Consider the following 22,552-nt stretch of genomic DNA (forward strand, 5'->3'; position numbering starts at 1 on the left):
AAATAATTGTGACAACCTCCCAGGCTCACTCAACGAGATCCTGGGCACATATTCCAAAATTGAATCCCAGCATTCGTTATCAATCACCCCCAGGTCGGCCTCCCATTTCGCCCTCGCTCTAATAGGATGTCCCTCTAAGAAGGAGAATAAAAGAAATTCGTATATGCCCGAAATCACCCCCCTCGTGCCTCCCCCCATAAGAATAAAATCCAGCATGAGATCAACCTGAATCTCCACAGGTCCTCTCTTACACTGTGCCTGGTACGCATGTGAGATGCAGCTATACTGGTACAGCTCAGAATCTGGCAGTAGAAACTCTCCCTGCAATGCCTCAAAAGTTCTAATCCTACCCTGATATATTATTTGGCTAATCCGAGATATGCCTGCCTCCCTCCAGACATGAAATCCCGTCATCTGTCTAAATTCTGGTAGGAAGTAGTTGTTCCAAATAGGTGAGAATCTGGTGAGTGACCTCACCCCCCTAATGACCTTTACTGTGTCCCAGACTTTATGAATAAGCCTAATAGTGCAAAATTTGGGACCCAACTCACGAAAATGCCCACCCTCCAGGCCATCACTCAGTACCCTTGACCCAACCAGCGTCCTCAGACTACAGGGTATCCGTTCCCCACCCGACTCCACACCCCACCCCCTAAGGTGCTGACACTGTGATGCCAGAAAATATAGCCATGGATTAGGCAGTGCCACCCCACCCTCCGTCTTAGGTCTTTGCAGAATTTCCTGTTTAAATCTAGGACTTTTCCCACCCCATATCAACTCGCCGAACAAAGATCTAATCCTCCGAAATCTGCTCCTTGGTATCCATACAGGAGAGTTGTGCAACACGTAGAGAAGCTGCGACATCACAATCATCTTTATAAGATTTACCTTACCAATCACCGATAAGCGTAACTTTTTCCACGCCTGGACTTTGGTGCGTATCTTTCGCAAAAGTGGTGCCAAGTTCAGGTCCTCAAAACCAGTCAAAGGGAGAGCAATCTGGATCCCTAGATATTTAAATTTATCCACTGACCTAGTAGAGGAGTCACACATCTCACTATCACCATATTCCCCATCGATCAACATCATATTGGATTTATCCCAATTGATTCTTAGGCCCGAATAACTCCCAAATTCCTCAATAATGGCTTCCGCCCCAGCCAGGGCCCCCTCAGAGTCCTCCAGGAAAAGCAAAATGTCATCAGCGTATAATGCCACTTTTTCTTCTAAATTCCCGTATAAGAAACCTCTCACCTCCCGGGATCCTCTAATTTTAGCAGCAAGGGGCTCCACCGCCAAGGCGAAGAGCAGCGGGGACAAAGGGCAACCCTGTCTAGTACCCCTAGACAAGACAAAAGTTTCAGAAAAGGCGTTATTCACTCTTATTTTGGCCACTGGGGAAGAATATAACAATCGCACCCATGAGATGAATTTAGGTCCAAACCCCAATCGTTCCAATACTGACCACAAATACCTCCACTCCACACAGTCAAAGGCCTTATGAGCGTCCAAGGAAACCACAACTCGTTTGCCGACATTATCGGAAGGGATTTGCAAATTTAAAAACAGCCTTCTCAAATTGAGTGCCGTTGACTTGTTGGGCATAAAGCCTGATTGATCAGGGTGGACCAATTTATCAATCACCCTAGTCAACCTATTCGCCAAGGCCTTTGCCAAAATCTTAATGTCGGCCGTCAGCAGTGAGATTGGTCTATAAGATTCTGGTAATTGTAGATCCTTGTCGGCTTTAGGGATAACCACCACCACAGCCTCTCTCATCGACAATGGTAACTCCCCTCTTTCCAGTGAGCTATTACAGACCCCTACCAGCTTGGCCAACAGAGTATCCTTCAAAATCTTATAAATCTCAGCTGGGATGCCGTCCGCCCCCGGAGCCTTACCCCCAGCCACCCCCGCCAGAGCAACCCCCAATTCTTCCTCCCCTATCGGCTCCTCCAGCGACTCACATTCCTCCTTACTCAACCTAGGCAGGTCAATCCCCTCCAAGTACCTGGTCATATCCTCAGACCCTTTCCCCACGCTAGAGGTATATAATTTACCGTAGAATTTTCTAAATGCTTCCAGAATTTGTTCCCCCCGAGTAACCAACGTCCCGTCCTCAGTTTTAATGGAGTAGACATGTGAGGAGCTCCTCTGTGCAGATGCTACTACAGAGAGTAAGTGTCCCACCTTTTCCCCCTCTGAATAGAAAGTTTCTTTTTGAAAAGCCCTCGACCTCTCTGCCTTTTTCAGATGTAACTGATTAACCTCCTGCTGAGCCACCTTCATACGGTTCCGGGACTCCTTGGTGCTATGGACCCCCAACGCCGCCTCAGCTTCCTTCAGTTCTTTCAAAACCGCTTGATCCTGTGCTCTAGTCCTCGTTTTATGTCTGGAAATGTCCCGGAACAGAATACCCCTTAAATACGCCTTTATGGTGTCCCATACTACATGACTTTCTGCGCTCCCTTCATTAATCTTAAAAAAACTCCTCTATCTCTACTCCCACCCTCTCCATATCCAAAAGTTGCATCCAAGAAGGGTGAAACTTCCAACCAGTCCTCCCCGATCCAGCCTGACCTGATAACTGCAAAGAGACCTGGACTGGGCTATGATCCGATAAAATCCTAGGACTATATTCCACCCCACTTAACAATTCGTTCATCCCATCATTGCCCAAGGCTACATCGATTCGTGACATAGAGCCATACGTAGTTGAGTAGCAGGAGTAAGAATATGTATTAACATTACGAACCCTCCATAAGTCAATCCAACCTATTTCTCTAAGATAATTTCCAAAAGGGGTGCTGTTGCCATCCCTGCGCGCGGTCCTCCTATTTTTAATAACCAGCAAAGGCTAGGCAGACAGCTGCGGGCTGATTTTGATAGCCTTGGAAGGGGCTATGGATATTGGCCCCCTCCCAGACTAAGAATATCAGCCCTCAGCCGCCCTAGAAATGGTGCATCCATTAGATGCGCCAATTCTGGCGCTTAGCCTCAACTCTTCCCACTTTTCCTGGTATGGTGGCAAGTGGGGTAATAGTATTGGGGTTGATGTCAGCTTTGTAATGTCAGCTGATATCAAGCCTAGAGGTTAGGAATGGAGAGGCGTCTATAAGGCAACCCCATTACTATCCCCGTCAGTTTAAGTTAAAAAACATACACCCAGAGAAAAGTCCTTAATTTGAACAAAAAACTCCCCAACCCTCTTTTAACTCATTTATTAATATCCAAAGAAAAATAATAAAAAAAAAGAAATCCTCACCTGCCGCTGATAATCCATATGTCCCTCGACAAGCCCGACTTAGCTACATCTGGATACATTGCTGAAAGGTGACATAAAGTGTGACTGCTCTGCCCGGCATCATGGAGACACTGAGCTGAACGTGAGAACGCAGCTTCAGTGCCAAGCGCTGACGTCAGTAAGGTGTCTGGAGTTCATAGCCGCTGTCACATATTTTGAGCTGCAACCTGTCCTAGATGGGTTGCAGCCTGAAGAAATTCTGCTCGAGACTAGAAAAGGAGCGGCATTCTGAACAAGTATACCTGATCTGCTCACTCAGCAGAGGAAAAAAAACCTTTTTATCCTCATCCTGCTCCATGCTCATCAGTTTGACAGCTTTACACTGGGTATGGATACTGGCAGGACTGGAACAGGAGAAAAAAAATTTGAGAAGTTTTTTTTTTCTTCTGCACCAGCCCTGCTCCTCAGCTGACTGAGCAGATCAAGTATATTATTTCACCATGCCGCTCCTCTGACAGTTGAGACATGTCTCAAGCAGTGTTTCTTCACACTACGACCCGTCCTGACACGTGACTAAGGCAGGTTGTAGCTTGAAATATGTGACAATGATCATTTTTAGCTGTGTTTCTTCACACTGTGACCCTTCCTGACATGTGACTGGGGCAAATTGCAGCTTGAAATATGTGATGGTGACCGTTTTGAGCATTTTGTCTTCACACTGCGACCCGTCCTGACACGTGACTAGGACAGTTTGCATCTCTCGGACAGTTTGCAGCTTGAAATATGTGACAGTGACCATTTTGAGCTGTGTTTCTTTACACTGCGACTCGTCCTGACACGTAACTAAGACAGGTTGCAGCTTGAGATATGTGACTGACCATCTTGAGTGGTGTTTCTTCACACTGCGACTTTTTCTTACATGTGACTAGGACAGGTTGCAGCTTGAAATATGTGACGGTGACCATTTGGCAAGCTCAGGCCACTATTCCATTTTGGAAGACCAAAATACAAAGGGGTCCACCCCCCTGATGATATTGATATTGAGCTCCAGATACTCCTGCACCATCCTTTCCAGTCATTTATGGTTAGTTCTAAGTTTACTCTGTCCTCACCTCTTGTTGCAAAGCAGTGCCTTCTCTGGTATAATTCAAGGCAGCCATATATGATGAGTGATGGAATATCACTATAGTATGCAATTTTTTTGTGATGAGCGGGAACCTGACCTCTGATCTAGAGCAGCATTGGTTTAGCACCGCACCTCGTTCACATCTCCTCTGCGCAGCGCTGCTCCCGGTCACCCAGCTGTAGCACCAATCGCAAATATTCTGCGGTACCATGCAGATAGGTGATTACTTGTTGTCACTGGACGACCCTTTCAAAGTTGACTTTCCAGTATTTTTCCTTTTTATGCTTTTACTATTGAAGGTTCTTCAGTCATCTCCGTCCCGGATCCCAAACTCTCAGGACAAGACATTGAAAAGATCTTATACCAAAGGGTCAACGAGCTTCAGGAAGATCTGAAAAATGCATTTCTAGTCTTGGATGTCGATCAGTCGTTCACTGTGACCAAAGGCCAGCTGTACCAAGTTCTGAAAAACTTTATCATATCTCTCACGCAGCCCCAGTACGAGGAACTACTGACAAAGGTGAGCGGTCATGGCGGTATACTACTTGTTTTCTGCGCCGTCATCATACTATGGATCCATTAGGGGATGTCCACAAGGGAGGAAAAATCAGAACAAAATCTGTTGCAAAATCCACGGGCGGATTTGTTGCAGATTTTTTGGTTGCAGATTTGTCACTGATTTCTGAAATTGAAGTTTCACAGATTTAAAAATTATTGCTCCGTCTGATTGGAAATAAAATGTGGCTTAAATCTGCCCACGTAAATATAAAAAAGGGGAGTTTGTCGGTAAGGCCTGAACATTCCTGGTCATTATAGATGTTGTCCCAAAAGTAATCTTTATCCTCTATTTACAGAATAGATGGTAAATGTATGATCGCTGATGATTTGTCTACTGAGAGGACTGCCAAACCTGAAAGCGGAGGTCCCAAAGTCCCCTGTGTAAATGGAGAGGTACTGAGCATGTGCGACCACCACTCATATAGACAGCGGTTGAAGCAATGGTCGCACATTCTCAGTACAGGTTTATTCACACTGCATTTTGGCAGTCCCTTTCTCGTGGGTGGTGAGAGTCCAAGTGGTGGACCTGTAGTGATCATACCCTGAATTGGGGTCCCCATCTTCAATTGAAAAACCAGTTGGAGTGCAGGACCCAATGCAGGTAGAGCGGACCAACCACTTATGGTTGCACTTCACCTTGGCATCTAAAGGGTTGCCATAATTGCTAACTCCATACTGGTGGGTGGCAGCTTTGTAAAACAGCCGGCAGCTGCTGAGTATGGAGCAGGTTCAGTGTGTGAGCCTGCTCCATACAAATCCTCAATTGTCAGGAGAAATGGGCGGATGGCAGGTGGAACCGGGACTCCCTTCTTATTGGTTCCATAGCGGTCACGTGGTGTGCTGTCATAGGTGGTACGCCAGTGAATCATACATGTGGATAGGTGACTAGGTCCCTCAGGGAAAACTAATACAAGGGCAATCTCATTTACAAGATTTGATGCCTATGGGGTCCGGCAACCATCAATTAACCTCACATCATCACCCAATGTTTGAGCCATTAAACGGAATTAACGTTATTTGTTTTAATATCTTTTGATCTTCTGTCCTCAGATTATGGTCCTTGACAATGGCACGATCCCATATGTGGAATTTCTGGCACAATTCCTCCGAGCCGACACTTGCGGATCTCAAATGAAGAGAAGGTGGGTAGTAGCACATTGAACACAACCAAAGACCGTACAATGCCGGAACATAACCAAAGGCCATACACTGCCTGACCACCACCAAAGACCGTACAATGCCTGACCACCACCAAAGACCGTACACTGCCTGACCACCACCAAAGACCGTACAATGCCTGACCACAACCAAAGACCGTACACTGCCTGTACACAACCAAAGACCGTACACTGCCTGAACATATCCAAAGACCGTACACTGCCTGAACATATCCAAAGACCGTACACTGCCTGAACATATCCAAAGACCATTCACTGCCTGACCACAACCAAAGACCGTGCAATGCCTGACCACAACCAAAGACCGTACACTGCCTGACCACAACCAAAGACCGTACACTGCCTGACCACAACCAAAGACCGTACACTGCCTGACCACAACCAAAGACCGTACAATGCCTGACCACAACCAAAGACCGTACACTGCCTGACCACAGCCAAAGACCGTACAATGCCTGAACATAAGCATAGACCATTCACTGCCTGACCACAACCGAAGACCGTACAGTGCTTGAACACAACCGAAGGCCATACAATGCTGGAACAAAAACAAGGATTGGATACAAGACTAATATTCACATTGTCCTCCGTCACTATTGAATCTATGGAGATGTTCCTCGCTTCCTGTCCACCTCCTGCCGCCTCGTGTGTGAAGTCATCCGCAGGTGGTGACCCATGAGGGAACAGGAAACATAGCAATTTGGCTGGGTTTGTGTATACGGCAAACAGCGGTAGATCAGGAGCTGTCCATGGTACGGCCTAGAACTACAGACACATCAACGGATACCTTTTTTTTTTTTTTTTTTGAAACATGAACATTTTTTGTGCAATTTACCTTTTACTAAAAACCCTCTGTGTTCTCAAGAATGGAGGGATTTCTAGTTTTATAGTTTGCTGCTTTTTTTTTTTCCAAGGTTACCGGCCACCTCTGCAGTCTATAAGAGGAGGACGGTTTCTTAGGCAAAGAGCGCAGCTCTTACAAGCTTCTTACTATAGAGTTGGCGGGATCGCTGGATGTGGCCGGGTTTGGTGCTGCAGAAACAAAGCTGCTTGTGCACAAAGTTGTGATCTTCGGTGCAAAAATGCTGCTGGTTCGAACTGTCACTTATTGGGAGCGCACTGTCACTCATCGGGAGCGCACCGCCACCCACCAAACAGGGAGTCTGGAAGCAGAGTAGCAGTGCGCTCGTGAACAAAGAAGATGCGACTACCCCAATAACATAGCTTGCGTATTTACAGTGCCTACAAGTAGTATTCAACCCCCTGCAGATTTAGCAGGTTTACACATTTGGAATTAACTTGGCATTGTGACATTTGGACTGTAGATCAGCCTGGAAGTGTGAAATGCACTGCAGCAAAAAAGAATGTTATTTCTTTGTTTATTTTTTTTTTAAATTGTGAAAAGTTTTTTCAGAGGGTCATTTATTATTCAACCCCTCAACCCCCCAGAATTCTGTTTGGTTCCCCTAAAGTATTAAGAATTAGTTCACGTACAAAGAACAATGAGCTTCACATGTTAATTATCTCTTTTTCCAGCCTTTTCTGACTATTTAAGACCCTCCCCAAACTTGTGAACAGCACTCATACATGGTCAACATGGGAAAGACAAAGGAGCATTCCAAGGCCATCAGAGACAAGATTGTGGAGGGTCACAAGGCTGGCAAGAGGTACAAAACCCTTTCCAAGGGGTTGGGCCTACCTGTCTCCACTGTTGGGAGCATTATCTGGAAGTGGACGGCTTATGGAACTACTGTTAGCCTTCCACGGCCTGGACAGCCTTTGAAAGTTTCCTCCCGTGCCAAGGCCAGGCTTGTCCGAAGAGTCAAGGCTAACCCAAGGACAACAAGGAAGGAGCTCCGGGAAGATCTCATGGCAGTGGGGACATTGGTTTCAGTCAATACCATAAGTAACGTACTCCACCGCAATGGTCTCCGTTCCAGAGGAGCCCGTAAGGTACCTTTACTTTCAAAGCGTCATGTCAAGTCTCGTCTACAGTTTGCTCATGATCACTTGGAGGACTCTGAGACTGACTTGTTCAAGCTTCTCTGGTCTGATGAGACCAAGATCGAGATCTTTGGTGCCAACCACACACGTGACGTTTGGAGACTGGATGGCACTGCATACGACCCCAAGAATACCATCCCTACAGTCAAGCATGGTGGTGGCAGCATCATGCTGTGGGGCTGTTTCTCAGCCAAGGGGCCTGGCCATCTGGTCCGCATCCATGGGAAGATGGATAGCACGGCCTACCTGGAGATTTTGGCCAAGAACCTCCGCTCCTCCATCAGGGATCTTAAGATGGGTTGTCATTTCATCTTCATCAAAGCACACAGCCAAGAAAACCAAGGCCTGGTTCAAGAGGCAAAAAATCAAGGTGTTGCAGTGGCCTAGTCAGTCTCCTGACCTTAACCCAATTGAAAACTTGTGGAAGGAGCTCAAGATTAAAGTCCACATGAGACACCCAAAGAACCTAGATAACTTGGAGAAGATCTGCATGGAGGAGTGGGCCAAGATAACTCCAGAGACCTGTGCCGGCCTGATCAGGTCTTATAAAAGACGATTATTAGCTGTAATTGCAAACAAAGGTTATTCCACAAAATATTAAACCTAGGGGTTGAATAATAATTGACCCACACTTTCATGTTTAAAATTTATAAAAATTTAACTGAGCAACAAAACTTTTTGGTTTGTAAGATTTATGCATCTGTTAATAAATCCTGCTCTTGTTTGAAGTTTGAAGGCTCTAACTTATTTGCATCTTATTAAACCTGCTAAATCTGCAGGGGGTTGAATACTACTTTTAGGCACTGTAGATGGAAAGTTGGATTATAGGAAAATGAATGTTAATGGATCACTTCAGCACACATCCGCACGCCGACCACTACATGTGACCCTATGCCTAAATTACTTCCTGACCTCTCGGTCCGGTTTATAGTTGTTCCATTATTTTTTTTTTCAGATGGAGCTGTTCTCAAGCAAACCAAGTAATGACTCTGAATGAGCTGGAAACCCGACTGAAGCAAATGGTAACACATTACTGTTCCCATCTTAAAAAAAATCAGTGGTGGGGTGTGACCTCCTGGGGGGGATAGCCAATCAGCTCTGCCCTGTCTCCATTGGGTTTCGCCCCCAAGGAACTGCAGCACATTTTCATTCAAGGAAATGCAGTTTTCTTCACAGCCACAGGTCCATGGGAGGCGCCGTGCATGGAAGACTTTAGAAGGAGAAGCAGTGCAGGGAAGACTTTAGAAGAAGCGGTGCTACACAAGATGACTGTTTATTCTAAGAAATTGGTGGTGGTCCAAAGAGTCCTAGATACATGTAATCAGGGAATACCCCTTTAATGAATGACTGCTGTCTTTCCCTGTACATTGGACCTTATTTGCTGCTGGCGGCTCTATATGAACGGAGCTGTGTTTCAATTTCCCACCCACTGTGCAGGGTAAGAGTCAGCTCTGCAACCCCCCCTTAGTTTCTAGGATCAGATCAAATTCATGATAATTTACACCAATATGTGACTTTATCAGTTGATATTTAGCTTTGAGGACAAGTATATTATACTTTTTGTATTTTACCCTTATACTTTTTTTTTAATTGCACTACCTATTTTGACCACTAGGCGGTGCGTGTCTCCTGAAAGAAAAGTCTTTGAGTTGGTTTCTTCTGAACAGCACACCAAGTGGTGAGGATTGGTATTGCAAGTAAAGCGCATCACGACTACCTTGGTGTAAAAACCTTTGACTAAATAGACCTGTCGTCATTGGATTTCTCCCATCCCTATGATACAAACTGGATTACGGTGACATAAAACTGGCTTTTATAGAGTTAATTATATTTTATCTAGAATAATTTTAGTTTTTTTTTCCATGAAAATGGGTAGCAGGTGTGAATTTGCACCTTGCAGGGGTGGAAGGGAGAGAAGACATCTGGCTCAGCCTCCTGCGGCTCATGTAGTGTTATCTCACATTACGTGTCGCTATTAATTCCTGTGCCGCAAGAAGCCCAGATATTAACTGTTGATGCCCCTTTGGCACAAGACGGGACCCTCTTCTCAGGATAAAGCGGGGCCCAGACCTTACATTGGTAAGTTCCTATGCACAGGAGAAATGATAACTTGTTGATCACTGGGGGTCCGACCTCTGAGACCACCATCGATCCCGAGAATGAACTCTGAAGTGTTCTTTTAGAGGGGCTGAGCGCTATACTTGGCTCTCTATTCTAGTGGGGCCCTTCAGTTGGGGGTCCCAGCATTCACACCCAGGAACGGGGCCCCTCTCCGCTTCTGATTTTTTTTCATTTCTCCTTATTTTTTGTATCATTTTTTGGTAAATAGAGTTGTGCCTTGTTTTTTTTTTTTTTGCAGGTATTTTATATTATCACCATTTTGGGATTTTTGTGACCTCATTATTTGGGAGGCGAAGTGACAACTACCCCAAACCCCCCCCCCCCCCATAGATTTAGCCATCTTTCTTTCTTTCTTTCTTTCTTACACCATATGTGACAATTATTATACTACATTATTAGTTCGTACAGTTACGACACCAAGTATGGTATATACATTTTTTTATTTTATATTATTTTTTATATTTTTACAATATTATTTTTAAATAAATAAATATATATATATATATATATATATATATATATATATAATATTTTATTTTCTAGATCATATTATTTTATATTTAATTCTGTTTTTTTTTTTTTTTTAGAAAAAGAAGGGAATGATATGCATTTTTTTTTAAATACACACATATATATTTTTTTTTTCTAGATGTTATTTTATGTGGCTTTATTTTTATTATTTTGTTCCGAACAAAAGGGAATGATATGCATTTCTAGATTTTTATTTTTTATATATATTACATTTTATTTTCTGCATTTTATATTTTATTTTGTTTTATTTTTATGATTTTCTTCCTGTAAAAAAAGAGGGAATCTCATGCATTTCTAGATTTTAATTTTTTCTATATTTTATTTTATAGATTTTATTGTTCTATATTTTATTTTGTTTTATTTTTGTTCCGGGATAAAATGGGAATGATATGTATTTTTAGATATTTTTTTTTTACATATATTTAAATTCCTTTTTTATTGTCTGTATGTGTGACCCCCCCTTTATGATATCCATATATTCCATTGATACAGGTTATATTTGAGTCCTGGTACACCAGATTCACACATCCTCTTATCTTACCACGCTGTACGTATGCCCTCAGGTTTTCAGGTTAGCGGTGGTGATAATTAAAATCTAGGTTAATTGGAATGAGCTAATTACTTAGTAATTAGAAGCACCTCGGTACAATTTGCCTGATCTCGTCGTTCCCTTCAGATCTTGTGATTTTTAATTTTTTATTTAACTAGTTAATATATCTTGCGTAGCCGGCTGTCGATACTGATACACAGACATGAAATAACGCCAATTAGCAGGGGATTAATGAATCAGTACCTGGGTCGGAGCGCAATACTTCATGCTGCCTCATAGATGGCGCTGTTGGTTGTGGTTTTTGAAAAAAAACGTGATGGAGATGATCGCTATTTATTACTAATTAGTGCATGTCTGTGGGTATATATACAGTTAGGTGCAGAAATATTTGGACAGTGACACAAATTTTGTCATTTTAGCTGTTTACCAAAACATTCAAGATACAATTATATAATCAATATGGGCTTAAAGTGCAGATTCACAGCTTTAATTTGAGGTTAGTCACGTCCTAAGTGGAGTATGGATTTAGGAATTACAGCTCTTTCATATGGAGCTACCTCTTTTTAAAAGGACAAAAGGTAATTGGACAGTTACCTCAAAAGCTCTTTAATGAGCTGTATGGCCTTTTCCCTGATTAATCCATCATCAATTAAGCAATTAAAAGGTCTGGAGCTGATTCCAGGTGTGGCATTTGCATCTGGAAGCTGTGTGTCACGGGTTTACTGTGACAGAGAGGAGCCAGAAAACCTCAGCATCTGATTTCTCCTACTCCTGCACTGATTAGAAGCACTTCACCTTCACATTAAACGGTGTCAATTTATTTTAGCAGTGCAGGGGTTAATCTGCTCAGTTGAGAGCTCCTGGAAGCTTTCCTGCATTAAGGCTCTCAGCTGTTCACTGTTAGCCACTCCCATCTCCTATATAAACTGGGTCATGGCTAGCACTTATTGTCAGAGTTAGCTTATGCTGCATGGCTGGAGGTTGTTAGTGGTTATTATTGTAGAAAGCGTTTGGTGGATTTATCTTTGACTGTTGCTAGGTTTTGAGTGTGTGATAATTCTCTTTTTTTTCTCATACTTTGATTTAACCACATCCTCCACTCTCCAATGTTTACCTCTGTTTTTTATGTGTGTATATTTGTATGATCGGTATTTTCCTTTATCCCTGTTCATATTACCTTGTTAGTCTGGTTGGTGTACTACAGTATACTACTACTCCCCTCTTCCCTGGGTGGGGGAAGGGTACAGACTGAGGGCGGATTCAGGAGCTAAGGCAAGGTACGTGGCCCTGGCGTCTTCACCATTAGAAGTAATCCGGGGGACCGAGCGAGCTAGGGCACCCCTAGCGTTAGGGACAGTGAAGGAGTTTCTGGCCCTGGGATACCCAACAGCGGAGTCGTGACACTGTGGCTGTGAACTCACAACATGCAGTCAAAGGAGCTCTCAATGGAAGAGAAACAGACCATCATTAGGCTGAAAAAACAAGAATAAATCCATCAGCGAGATAGCAGAAATGTTATTACAGTTTGCAAAGAAAAAAAAAAAGAGCTGGGGAACGCAAGAAGCCCTGGACATCCATGGAAGACAACAGTGGTGTATAATGGCAGAATCCTTTCCATGGGGAAGAAAAACTCCTTCACAACATCCACCCAAGTGAAGAACACTTTCCAGGAAGTTGGGGTTTCAGTGTCTAAGTGTACCATAAAGAAAATACTTCATGAGAGAAATACAGAGGGTTTACCACAAGGTGCAAACCATTAATCAGCCTTAAAATAGAACGTCCAGATTAGACTTTGCAAAAAAATCTAAAGAAGCCAGCACGGTTCTGGAAAATCAAAACTAAGCTCAACCTGTACCAGAATGATGGGAAGGCTTGGGGAGCCTGGGGACGTGATAGTAAAGTAGGGGCCTGATAGTAAAATAGTGGCATGGTCTAGGCCTGATGGTAAAATAGTGACCTGTTCTGGGGCCTGATGGTAAAATAGTGGCATGGTCTGAGGACTGATGGTAAAATATGGGCCTGGTTTGGGGCCTGATGATAAAATTCGGGCCTGATGGTAAAATAGGTGCCTGGTCTGGGGTCTGATGGTACAATAGGGGACTTTTCTGGGATATGATGGTAAAATAGGGGCCTAGTCTGAGGCTTGATGATAAAATATCGACTTGGTCTTGGGTTCTATGATAAAATATTGGCCCGGTCTGGGGCCTGATGGTAAAGTAGGGGCCTGATGGTAAAATAGTGGTGTGGTCTGAGGACTGATGGTAAAATAAGGGCCTGGTCTGGGGCCTGATGGTAAAATACGGGCCCGGTCTGTGTTCTGATTTTAATATAGGGGTCTGGTCTGGGATCTGATATTAATATATGAGAACTGAATATCTTAGAGGGGGTCTCATCTTGATATTGCAATGGGGTTCTAGTCTGGGGTCTGATATTACTATAGGGTACTGTTATAGGATCATGTTGGGGGTCTCATATTTATATTAGGGGCTCTTTTGTAGAAGAAGTGCCCATTAAAAAGGCCACTGCCATTTTTGTACCTACCAGTTACGCCAGTATCACCCTCCGAAGGATTCTCCGACATTGATATCTCACTGCCTCGGAGGTGTACCATGAAGTTCCGAGGTCCTGAACTTGTAACTGAGCCTTCATCGTGGTCTTACGTAGGGTGTCCTCTGCCCTTAAGCTCTTCCATTGGTTTCTGTTGAGGATGAGACCTCCACTAACCAGCTCCATGGTATCATCAGTGTCAGTCCATGCTACGTACCCTCTTCGGGGGCAAATACTGAGATGATAGACGTATTACAGATCATATAATGTCTCCGCTCTGTTTCTTCTCGGCAGGATCGTTTCTTACCGGCATCTTCCGTTATCTCTAGTCCAGACTCCCTGCTCTTTCAGCTTGAGGCGTGAAACTATTAGAAAATTACATGGGGTTGATAATTGCCAGCTCTCCTCTGATTTATGAGTGTTTTGCCCCTCGATGGCGCTGTTGAGTATTACGACGTCCCGGCCCGATCTCTTTCGCTCTTTCGCACATTTTTTTTTTGCCTCTCGTGTTTGTCAGAGGGATGATAAAAAGACAACTGCTTATTGTACATCAGGTAATCCCTTCACTGCCGGTGGGGTCTGGAGGAGCGATGAACAACTCGGCTCGTGCGTAATAAAAGTCTTTTGTAAATTATTGACTTTAATCACGTCTCCGCGAAAATTATACAGACATTATAAATAAAGCGCTATCGAGGAGAGGGAGAAGAACGCCGAGCGTGATAAACAGGGTCACCCGAGTGCTGCCAGCGTATGAGGAACGTCTGCGGGAGAAGCTGGAGGGCTCGGTCTGGAATGTATGCCAATGGCTTCTATACTATACGGGAATCATAATTATTAACCATGTACATGCCTGTCTGCTGAATCACCCATCCATCTAGTCATCCTACCATGCAAGGGCATACATACGGCAAAATGAGGCCACCACTCATCACCACGCTCTATAATCCTTGCCGCACTTCTTCTCTCGAGTCTATGGGTGAGAAGTTCCTTTTGGATGGTGGGCATTGAGGAATTGTCCCTAGCTGAGACGTTCTTCTCCAACTGCAGGAGATGTCTCTCTTTCATACTCTCCAATTCCTGCCATAAACCCAGGACCCTCCCACCTAAAAAAGAGAAAAAAAAAACTTGCGAAACCTTCCGGAAAGCAGTGCCTCCAGGTTTCATGGGCAGGATGTTTCGTCTTCGAAAGAAGCCCTGAGATCCAGGGTAAGAAATGGGCATGAAAGTTGAGTGGTCTGGAGAATTTCTCTTATGATCAGTTCCAAATTTTTTATCTGTATCAAATATGTAAATCTGTTAAGGTTCCTTTGCTTTTTTTTTGTAAGGAGGAAAGAGAAAATCACACAACAGTAGATATTTAAAGACGACCTGTCACTTGCCATAAGTATGTGATTTTATTTTTTGCTGCCTGGTGTAAATGCTGCCTTTCTCCCAAATCCAACGTTGTTTTTCTTTTCTTCCTGCTCCTCTCCATTCTTGAGATATGGCCCCTTCTTCCCTTTACATAAATTCAGTCTCTTTAGCCAAGAGGGCGTGGTCCATAACGTTTTACGGGACATATTTTCAGGGAACACGCCTTTTTGGATAAAAAGCCTAGGCAAGAAGGGACCATATCTCAGGAACGGAGAGGCGCAGGAAAAAAAGAAAAACATCGCCCTAATCAGGAGAATAGAGGCATTTACAGCAGGTAAAAAAATTACATATTTATGACAAGTTGTCAAGCATACTTGCCAGCTCTCCTGAAACATCCAGAAGAATAGGAGAAACCTCCCTGAATCCAGACTTAGTAGACAAACTTCCTAGGTGCTGACTACAACCCCCAGAAATCTGAAAACCAGTATTTGGCATCGTGCACACAGTGGTGACAATCTACATGAGTTATGTTTTGCTTGTCTCCGTTCATAGTCATCTTATGTCGTTGTAGAAATGTTGGTGGACCTAGTAGTTGTTATTTTTCGCTTCCCTGGTAATTACGTATATACGGGCGTAAACACCTCACTAGTACGGCAGTTCACATGGACAAGGTCTACCAAAAATTGGGAGTCCACTGTTGATAAAAAGTATTTATTAGACAGACTGAGAGATTAGATTTAATATCCGAGTCTCTGAAAAAGTTGACAACCCTTGTGGGAAGTACAATAGTGGACTTCTTGGTTGTCATCCAGCTCCCTGTTAGGCTGCTTTCACACATCAGGTTTTTTGTTTCAGGCACAATCCGGAAAAAAACGGATCCGTTTTTTTTACACGCCGGATCCGTTTTTTTTCCCATAGAGTTGTATTAGCGCCGGATTGTGCCTGAAGGACATGCGTTTCATCCGTTTTGTGCTGGATCCGTCCCTTCAGGCTTTTTTGCCGGACACAAAAAACGTCCCCTGCAATGTTTTTTCTGTCCGGCGAAAAAGCCTGAAGGAACGTTTCCGTCAATAAACGCATCAAACGGATGTGTGAATGAATGATTCCGGCTTCTCTCTCTCTCTCTCTCTCTCTCTCTCTCTCTCTCTCTCTCTCTCTCTCTCTCTCTCTCTCTCTCTCTCTCTCTCTCCCTCTCTCCCTCTCCCTCTCCCTCTCCCTCTCCCTCTCCCTCTCCCTCTCCCTCTCCCTCTCCCTCTCCCTCTCTCTCCCTCCCTCCCTCTCTCTCTCTAGTAAAGAATGCCGGATCCGCCTAAAATCTCTCCAGTAAAGAATGCCGGATCCGCCTAAAATCTCTCCAGTAAAGAATGCCGGATCCGCCTAAAAAACGGATCGGGTGCATCAGTTTTTCACACCGGATCTGTTTTTTTAGCAAATTTGCCGGATTTAGCCTGAAACAAAAAGCCTGATGTGTGAAAGCAGCCTTAGGGAAATTTTTACCTGGTGTAAATGTCGCTATTCTCCTGAATTTGGCATTGTTTGTTTTGTTTTGTTTTTTTGCTAAAAGTGTGTCTGTCTTATAGCCCGGGTTAGCTTCTTATGATTAAGGACAACTTTCATCCTAGTCGCTGAGAGAACTATGCTGCTGCACATCCCTCTTTCCTCCAGCCCAACACTGATCAGTCTGACCGGTACAGGGCAGGGAAGAAGCTACTAGGACCTGCCCATCATTATCACTTTAGCTGCACGGACACTGCAGGTCCGGTCTAGCTGAAGGATCTTTCAGATCATGTAATCAGTCACATTTCAAGAAGGAGAAATGTGGTAATGTATACAGTGTGTTCTGTAGCTGAGCTGTGTGTATTTAATTTAGCTGAGCTGTGTGTATAATAGCTGAACTGTGTGTTTGTGTATCGTAGTTAAGGTGTGTGTGTATTTTAGCTGAGCTGTGTGAGTGTGTATTGTAGCTGAACTATGTGTGTATCGTAGCTGAGCTAAGTGTGTATTGTAGCTATGCTGTGTGTGTTTGTGTATTGTAGCTGAACTTCGTGTATTGTAGCTGATCTGTGTGTGACTGTGTATTGTGGCTGAACTGTCTGTGTATTGTAGCTGAGCTGTGTGTGTTTGTGTATTGTAGCTCAGCTGTTTGTGAGTGTGTATTGTAGCTGAACTGTGTGTGTATTGTAGCTAGGTTGTGTGTGTGCATGTCGAAGCAGAGCTTTGTGTGTGGATGTCATCTCTGAGTGTCATCTCCGATCTGTGTGTATCTGTTGTAGCTCAATTGGGTATTGTATCTGAACTGTGTGTGTATTTTAGCTGAGCTATGTGTGAGTGTGTATTGTAGCTGAACTGTATGTCTATTGTAGCTGGGCTGTGTGTGTATTGTATCTATGCTGTGTGTGTTTGTGTATTGTAGCTGAGCTTTGTTTGTGTATTGTGGCTGAACTGTGTGTGTTTTGTAGCTGAGCTGTGTGTGTTTGTGTATTGTAGCTCAGCTGTTTGTGAGTGTGTATTGTAGCTGAACTATGTGTGTATTGTAGCTGAACTGTGTGTGTATTGTAGCTAGGTTGTGTGTGTGCATGTTGTAGCAGAGCTTTGTGTGTGGATGTCATCTCCGAGTGTCATCTCTGATCTGTGTGTCTGTTGTAGCTCAATTGGGTATTGTAGCTGAGCTGTGTGTGTGTGTATTTTAGCTGAGCTGTATGTGTGTATTGTAGCTGGGCTGTGTGTGTATTGTGGCTACGCTGTGTGTGTTTGTGTATTGTAGCTAAACTGTGTGTGTTTTGTAGCTAGGTTGTGTGTGTGCATTTCGTAGCAGAGCTTTATGTGTGGATGTCATCTCCGAGTGTCATCTCTGATCTGTGTGTGTCTGTTGTAGCTCAATTGGGTATTGTAGCTGAGCTGTGTGTTTGTGTATTTTAGCGGAGCAGCGTGTGTATGGGTGTGTATTGCAGCTGCACTGTGTGTGTCATAGCAGAGCTTTGTGTGAGTGAATGTTGTCCCTGAGCTGTGTTTGTTATCACTGATCTGTGTGTCTCGTTGCTGAGCTGCATGTGAGTATAGTGACTGAGCTGTATGTGTATATAGCTGAGCTGTGTGTGTGTGTTGTAGCTGGGCTGCTTGTGTCGTGGTTGAGCTGTGTGTGTATGTATATATAGCAGAGCCGAATGAGCATGTGCTTGCAACAGTGTAGTGTACATGTGTGCGCTGCAGAAACTATACATAATGTGTGTGCTATAAATCTATATACAGAGACAAGCAAAATGGTAACAATGTTTTGAATGTCTGACTTTCAGTCTCCATATCTCACCATCCTCTGCAGCTTCTAACATGACATCACCATCATTTTATAGACAATCATCGTGGCTATCTCATACATAAATATGACTTGCAGCTATTTAGCATATGATTAGTTATGCAGATTCTCGTCAGGTCACTGCATTGTTAATGTTTTGCTCCTGGTGGTGGAAAAATAATTTTCTTCCTGAATACTACAAAATGCAACCTGTTCTCACATTCCCTAATAGCTCCGTGTGTTATTACTTTGATTCCCAAGTGAAAGGTCACTGATTCTAATCAAGGAGCAGCCATGAAGAAGATTTCCCAAGAAAAGAGAAACGGCATCATCCAGCTCATCAATAGGGGTCTCTCAACCAAGAACATTGCCAAACCGCATCATGTGAGCACCATGACAGCTGGGAGAACATGAAATGAAATCCGTCCATCCATTCAGGAGCCAAGAGGTGGACGTTCAGGCAAAATATCGGAGTCACCAAGTCAGCTCATCACAAGGTCTATCAGTTCTGATGCAACAAACACGGCAGTGGAGGAGGCTCGTATGCTTCGTAATAGTAAGATCACAGACGTCCACGCAAGGATCTGGCACAAGTCTGGAATGGAGGCCTGAACAAAAGGTGAAGAAGCCTCATCTTCAATATCATCATAAGAAACGTTGTCTTGAGTTTGCAAAAAAATATAAAAAGTGGACAGAAGAAGATTGGAAACTGGTAATTTGGAGCAATGGAGATGAAAGTCAATAGACTAGACTCTGATGGGTGCAAATGGGTCTGGAAGAAACTAGGGAAAAAGGGGCTAAAGGATCAAGAGATTGAACTGTCAAGTTCGGTGGAGGAAGCCTGATGATATGAGGTTGTTTCACAGCCAAAGGCATTGGACACTTGACCAGGATCGGTGGTGGTCTCAATGCTGAGCTATATGTGAGTGTCCTACAAGATGAGTTACTTTGTACACTCAAGTACTATGGGGAAGAAAAGGTCGACATTGTATCCCAGCAGCACAACGACCAGAAGCATACATCAAGATTGGAGAAGATATATCTCAATAACAATGAAGTAGAAGGGCTGGATTGTCCTCACAGTCTCCAGACCTCAACCCAATCCAACACTTGTGGTAGAGTTGAAGAAAATGCTGTATACAGACCCAAGTGAGGCGACCAGTATGCACCAACATTGGGAACGTGTAGAAGAGACCTGGGATCTGATATCGGTCGAGACATGTTTGATTCTGATCAAAAGCAGCCCAGAAGCATTCAGGCAGTGGTGAAAGCCAAAAGGTGGATTTACAAAATACTAACACAATAATAATTAAAATTTAGATTCTTAGGAACAAAACATTAACAATGCAGTGACATGACAAGAATGTGCATAACTAATCATATGCTAAATATCTGCAAGTCAAGTTTATGTATGAGATAGCCAAGATGATTGTCTATAAAACGATGGTGGTGTCACCTTCAATGCAGTAGTGGAGGGTGAGATATGGAGCCTTAAAGTCAGAAGTTCAAAACATTGTTACGTGTATTATAATACACATAAAGTCCGGAAAATATAGTAATCGACTCGAATGGATTGTATTTTACACGATGTATGTCCTCCGCATTGTGGAAGTGTCGGCAGCTTCCCTCCTCGTCAAGAACAAGTGATGATCCCTGCGTGCAAATCCGGACCCAACCAAGGGGGGACATGTCGCCTCATCCTAAAACACATTCATTTTTATGTAAATGCAAGTCAACTAGCCATACTGGACACTCCAGTTAATTAAAAACAGAAGACGAACAAAGTAATAAACTCCATTTGTTTTTCTAGGCGGGCTGCCAGGGCCTGGAAGGCTTCCAAAGCGACCAGCTGGTAAATAGGATATGTGCACAGCAGGGCGCCAATACTCTGTAGAGTGTAAACAGATGGAATCAATAGAGAAAGACAAGTTAGAGCGCGCGCCTGCCGGAATACCGCCGGAACGCACAACCTCACTGTCTAGATACTTATCCTGTTCCAGTTCATTTAGTAGCGAATGTCTCTTGATATCTGCTCATCTGTGTCTTTTTTTTTTTTCATCTTCTTCGTCTTTCTTCTACAATGACAATTTTCAAGACAATAACACACAAAAAAAACAAACAAAAGCTAACAATAACCAATATTCTTGTCCCCCCCGGACGACTTGTTTGACCCATTCGCACACTTAGGTGTTGAACTGTCACTGATCTAACTGCTCGCGAAGGGTTCGTGTGACCAGTTGACCCGTGCCGGCTCCTGGAGAAGATGTCGATAAAACGGCTCCTCCAGGGAGCGATATTTTTTTTTCCCCGCTTTGATTGCCCGCTTCATATTGTTATGTAAATGTCGGGAGCGCAAAGGAGTGCCGGGAGCCCGTAACGGGGCCGTAAACTCCGAGAGATGGTGGTCGACTTTCAAAGTCAGTCAAAGGACAAGGAATTTGTTTAGTGGTTAATAGAGCAGAGGGTTATAGTTTTACCAAGAGTTTTGGTTTTATTTTTAGAAGGATTTAAGTCCCTGCCAGGATGACTTTATAGCAATGCTGTTTGATGTTGTAAGGGTGGCCATGTTGGTGAGGTGACCCACAGTTTTTGATGAGGTGCAGCATGGCTCCCAAATTCACAAAATTCAGTAGAGTAATCATGTTGTCGCAGGACATAATGCCCTCTGGGGCATATTGGTCATGATTGGGGATGTTGGCTAGCACCGGGGCACAGTGGCTGTTATTGGGGACTATGGCTGGCACCGGAGCACAGTGGCTGTTATTGGGCTCAATGGTTAGCAGTGGGGCACGGTGGCTGTTATTGGAGTCAATGGCTAGCACCGGAGCACAGGGGCTGTTATTGAGGACTATGACTAGGAGCGGGCACAGTGGCTGTTATTGGGGACTATGACTAGCAGCGGGCACAGTGGCTGTTATTGGAGTCAATGGCTAGCACCGGAGCACAGTGGCTGTTATTGGGGTGAATGGCTAGCACCGGAGCACAGTGGCTGTTATTGGGGTGAATGGCTAGCACCGGAGCACAGGGGCTGTTATTGAGGACTATGACTAGCAGCGGGCACAGTGGCTGTTATTGGGGTCAATGGCTAGCACCGGAGCACAGTGGCTGTTATTGGGGACTATGACTAGCAGCGGGCACAGTGGCTGTTATTGGGGACTATGACTAGCAGCGGGCACAGTGGCTGTTATTGGGGTCAATGGCTAGCACCGGAGCACAGTGGCTGTTATTGGGGACTATGACTAGCAGCAGGCACAGTGGCTGTTATTGGGGACTATGACTAGCAGCGGGCACAGTGGCTGTTATTGGGGACTATGACTAGCAGCGGAGCACAGTGGCTGTTATTGGGGTCGGGACTATGGCTAGCACCAGAGCACAGTGGCTGTTATTGGGGACTATGAGTAGCAGCGGAGCACAGTGGCTGTTATTGGGGACTATGACTAGCAGCGGAGCACAGTGGCTGTTATTGGGGTCAATGGCTAGCACCAGAGCACAGTGGCTGTTATTGGGGTCAATGGCTAGCACCGGAGCATAGTGGCTGTTATTGGGGACTATGACTAGCATCGGAGCACAGTGGCTGTTATTGGGGTCAATGGCTAGCACCAGAGCATAGTGGCTGTTATTGGGAACTATGACTAGCAGTGGAGCATAGTGGCTGTTATTGGGGACTATGACTAGCAGCAGGCACAGTGGCTGTTACCAGGGGGTTGTGGCTATTATTAGGCAGCTTAAGACTAGTACTGGGACACAGTGTAGTGGATTTATAGTTGTTATTGGGAGACCATGGCTTTTCGGCTGGGGTAGTATGGCTGTTTCTGTGGGCCACAGTGGTTACCATTGTTATATGGGACTATGCCTGTCATCAGGGCACAGTTGCTGTTTCTTGAAGCATTGTATTATAAGGGGATCTTTGGCTAGACTCTGGGCACATTAGTGTTGACATTGTGGGACTATTTTTTTCTATTGGTTGACTGTGGATGTTATTATGGGACCAAGGGCTAGCACTGGGGGACAATGTCTATTATTGGGAGCATCATGGCTGTTATTGGGG

The 22,552-nt window shown here is 44.3% G+C and overlaps 1 protein-coding gene across 3 annotated transcripts in view; it reads left to right on the forward strand.

The window, feature by feature from the left end:
• EFCAB6 (EF-hand calcium binding domain 6) overlaps positions 1 to 22,552 on the forward strand; it is a 163,490-nt gene that overhangs the window by 59,735 nt on the left and 81,203 nt on the right. For 2 of the 3 annotated variants that reach the window (XM_077266561.1, XM_077266560.1), the window contains exons 3-5: positions 4,670 to 4,890; positions 5,979 to 6,070; positions 9,066 to 9,132. In XM_077266561.1, the coding sequence (XP_077122676.1) occupies positions 4,670 to 4,890; positions 5,979 to 6,070; positions 9,066 to 9,132 (380 nt within the window). Of the gene's footprint in view, positions 1 to 4,669; positions 4,891 to 5,978; positions 6,071 to 9,065; positions 9,133 to 20,314; positions 20,357 to 22,552 lie in introns of those variants that run through there. The other variant, XM_077266562.1, reaches the window with a different exon arrangement.

The sequence above is a fragment of the Ranitomeya variabilis genome, chromosome 5, assembly GCF_051348905.1.
Source record: "Ranitomeya variabilis isolate aRanVar5 chromosome 5, aRanVar5.hap1, whole genome shotgun sequence".
Lineage (NCBI taxonomy): Eukaryota > Metazoa > Chordata > Amphibia > Anura > Dendrobatidae > Ranitomeya > Ranitomeya variabilis.